The 3414-nt window shown below is 44.9% G+C and overlaps 1 protein-coding gene across 1 annotated transcript in view; it reads right to left on the bottom strand.

Moving 5' to 3' along the window:
• Positions 1–414: 414 nt before the first annotated feature.
• ANXA8L1 (annexin A8-like 1) overlaps positions 415–3414 on the bottom strand; it is a 23210-nt gene continuing 20210 nt past the window's right edge. The window contains exons 12-13 of the mRNA XM_019556244.1: positions 2322–2444; positions 415–726 (exon numbers count right to left, since the gene is read on the bottom strand). Of these exons, the coding sequence (XP_019411789.1) occupies positions 667–726; positions 2322–2444 (183 nt within the window). The 3' untranslated portion in view covers positions 415–666. The remainder of the gene's footprint in view (positions 727–2321; positions 2445–3414) is intronic.

Here is a 3414-nt window from a genome sequence, read left to right as displayed (position 1 = left end):
ACCAGTCTATTGCTATTATCATCATGCATCCTGGCTCTGTTCCTACCTGCAACCCTTTTTCATGTGAGAATTCCCACTGATGTCTTAGAGGCTTCTCATGCAAATAAAGGCAACAAGATCAGGCCCCTTAGGTTTGAACTCTCCACTCTGAAATATTGTTGTGTGTTCAGCATTCATTCAGGGACCACTTCTGCATGGAGCTATTGGTTGCAAGTCTTATTGAAGCCAGTGGGATTACCAAATATACAGCAGTTTATAGGTGCATGTTTATGAGCTGTAGGCATGCAAGATCATGCCCAGACACTCACTGAAAGCAATGGAAAGGAAGGCTGCTTAATAACTCACAGAACCCGAAAGCCCTTATCAGGGCAAGTACCTACTGGTGGATTGTGTATTACAAGGAATTGGGGGTTATACAGAACACAACAGAAGCTAATTTATTTAGACACCATAGCAACATTTCTAAAGCCACCTAGGAGATTTGGGGCACTTTTTGGACAGTGTGTATCCAAATCCCGAGGCAACTTTGGAAAATCCTTTCCTCTAGGCAAATCTTCTCTTTCCTACTTGTTCAATGGTCGGGGTTTCTAAGTGTACATTTCCAGACACTTATTCACTATTGATGTTCTCTTTGCCTCCATTTCAACATCTTCACTCAAGATTTCTTCATTGGTCATTGCCACACAGATTCAGCAAGGCAGTCTTGTAATCACCGCTGGTGTCCCCCTGACACAGACAAATCAAATAACAGTGAATATGAAAGCATGTTCAAAGGAACTCCAAGTCATGTGCTGACTGTGTAGTTCACTGGAATAACCTCCAGTAGGAAAAAGACAGACTTTGTTGATTTCTATGGACTTGTCCCTATTTGACGCTGTATTGTAAGTGAAAGGAGAGACAAGCCCAATTACTTTCTCCCGATTGTCAAATTTATTGAACCTGATGGACAATCAGTCAGGACCAACTCCACTGAGGCCAATGGCATTACTTGAGATAAAACTCAGTGTAAGTGAGAGCTAAAAATGGAGCCCACTAGATTTAGATTTACACTGCCTAGTGTGCATGTGCTCTCTGCTCACCAGAACTATACGGGTGGAGCACTTAGCCCTGACGCTCTGCATTTTTAGGAACTAGACAAGTATTTCAGTCAGTCTAGTGGAGTGTTAATAAGAAAGTGATAGGATTCTGGTTTCATCCACTTTGAGTATGTGGGGTGGTGGCTACTGCAACCTTTCAGGAAGAATTAATATCCAGTCAACCAGCGTTCCCTCTGAGCTGCGTGGTGTGCGCGCTCACACAGGCGCGCTCATGCCGCACCGCCAGGCACGCCTGCGCAACCACGCACACCGTGCAGCTTAGAGGGAATGCTGGTCAAGACCCTTATAAACTGATCATTAATCAACATGACAGAGGCTGACAATGTAGATTAGATGGAAGGGCCTTAATTACAGAGATTTCTCATGGGGTGTGCTCATGATGGGGCCTCTGTGCCCTTTGCACAAGGGAAAGGAACGAACCAGAACACAGGATAGGAGAAAACTGGCATTAAAATAGCTCTTCACAAGAGATGGACCTTCCACCTCTAGATAATAAGAATCTAATTCCAGAGGCTTCGTAGGGTTGGGAAAGGTCCATTTCTAGACCTTTTGCTCAAACCATATGAGGCAGATCCCCAGCTGCTGTAAATCAAAATAGCACCGTGAAGCTAATGATTCTCCAGTTGTTGCACTGAGTCCAAAACAAGGGGAGCTTCATTGGTGAAGAAACTGAGACTGTAAACATAGTTAGCCATACATCTCATCACCTCCAGTCAACTCACTTTGGTTTTTTCCCTTATGAATGAGGAAGGTTCTCTGACTCCCTCTGACCTTACTCCCATGACTTATGAAGGGTGATGGCTCTGATCTCAGTGAGGATAGTCCTTGACTGAGAATTGTAAATATGCCCAAACTGCAAGGGCACTTTTACATGTGCTCCAGGGGCGAGAAGGGGGAGGAAGCGCTTTAATTAGAGGGGCTCCAAGAGCCCCTCTAATTAAAGTGCTGCAACGTCTCGTGTATCATCTCGTTCGACAAGCTTTAGTTCAAGTGACCCCACCACCATTTTTAAGTGTGGGGATGCTGCTACATGAGACACAGGAGGCTGCTGGAGTGTGGTAATGACCACGCTCCAGTAGACTTCGATTAACTGAGTTAGCTCCAACGCACTGTAGTTACAGCCTGTCGGAGCAGCTTCTGCGCTCATGTACAGGCACAAGGTGGTGGACATCTGAGAAACGTATAGAATAGCTACAAATAATCTAACATAAAGCTTCTGCTTACTGCAGTCATGGTAGAGAGGGACTTGTTGGCAATCTTCAGGAATTCAGCCTTGATAAGTTTTAAGTCAATTTCACTTCTGGAAACAATAACTCTTATAAGAGTCCCATCGTGGGTGCCTGCCCCCTGCAAGGAAAGAATGATGAGTTTGCATCGCTGCCATTTAGTATGGGGAGGAATCTGTTCTGCTCTCACTTTACTCTGAGAAGGGGTGGTGGTGGGGCATAGTGGGGCTGCAGGGAGGAAGGGAATGAGATGGAGAGAAATAATTATTTGTTTGCAAATTGATCCAAGGTGGAAGAGAGCACATTTCAAAATGCTGCTTGGAATGAATTTAGCAGCATTGCTGCTGCTCATTCTAGTCTCTGGACAATTGCTATTATCACAGAGAGAACTTGTTCACTGCATTAGCCTCAAATCAGGCAGAAGGCATGGTAGACTTGCACAGTATAGACTAACTAAATAATCAGGGATGCATGAGCTTTGGCAATCAGTGGCTTACTACATCATATGCAGTTTCTTCACAACATCTGGCTATAAGCCACTGCTTACAAAAGTGTATGTACCTCTGATTTTGTTAGTCTATAAGATGCAAATCTACCCTACCTTCTTATCAAAGAACCATCGTGACAACCAGGTATGACTAGAATTTTTCTACATAAGAAATCTGAGAGCAAACATGTTAAATAATTGTCAGTAGGGATCAGGTGCATACAGCACAACAGAATGTGATAGATAAGTTTTATACATTTTTTATACATCCTCATATGGTCTTATACATTTCCCCTCAATAATCCCCATACAGACTAGGTAAATGTCTCCTCACAGTGTGAAACAGCAATGCAATTTCTAGATACTATGGGCGCATCTACACAAGATGCTTTACTGCTCAGCATAGGTGGAGGGAGAAATTTTTTTTCGGGGGTGGGAGGGGTGGAGCACAAGCATTCCCCAAGGCAGGAATGTCTGTGAGGAAAGCGGCAGGGGGAGGAAAGGCAGTGGGGCTGGGGCTGGGGCTGGGCCTGGGCAGCGATCAGGAGGGAGTTGAGCCGAGCCAGGCTCAGGATATGGATTGCGGCTGGGGCCTGCTGCAGCC

Source organism: Crocodylus porosus, unplaced genomic scaffold (genome assembly GCF_001723895.1).
Source record: "Crocodylus porosus isolate Cpor-Errol unplaced genomic scaffold, CroPor_comp1, whole genome shotgun sequence".
NCBI classification, from domain to species: Eukaryota; Metazoa; Chordata; order Crocodylia; family Crocodylidae; genus Crocodylus; species Crocodylus porosus.
Note: the sequence above shows the minus strand (reverse complement) of the source record. Positions and strands in the feature narration are given on the sequence as shown.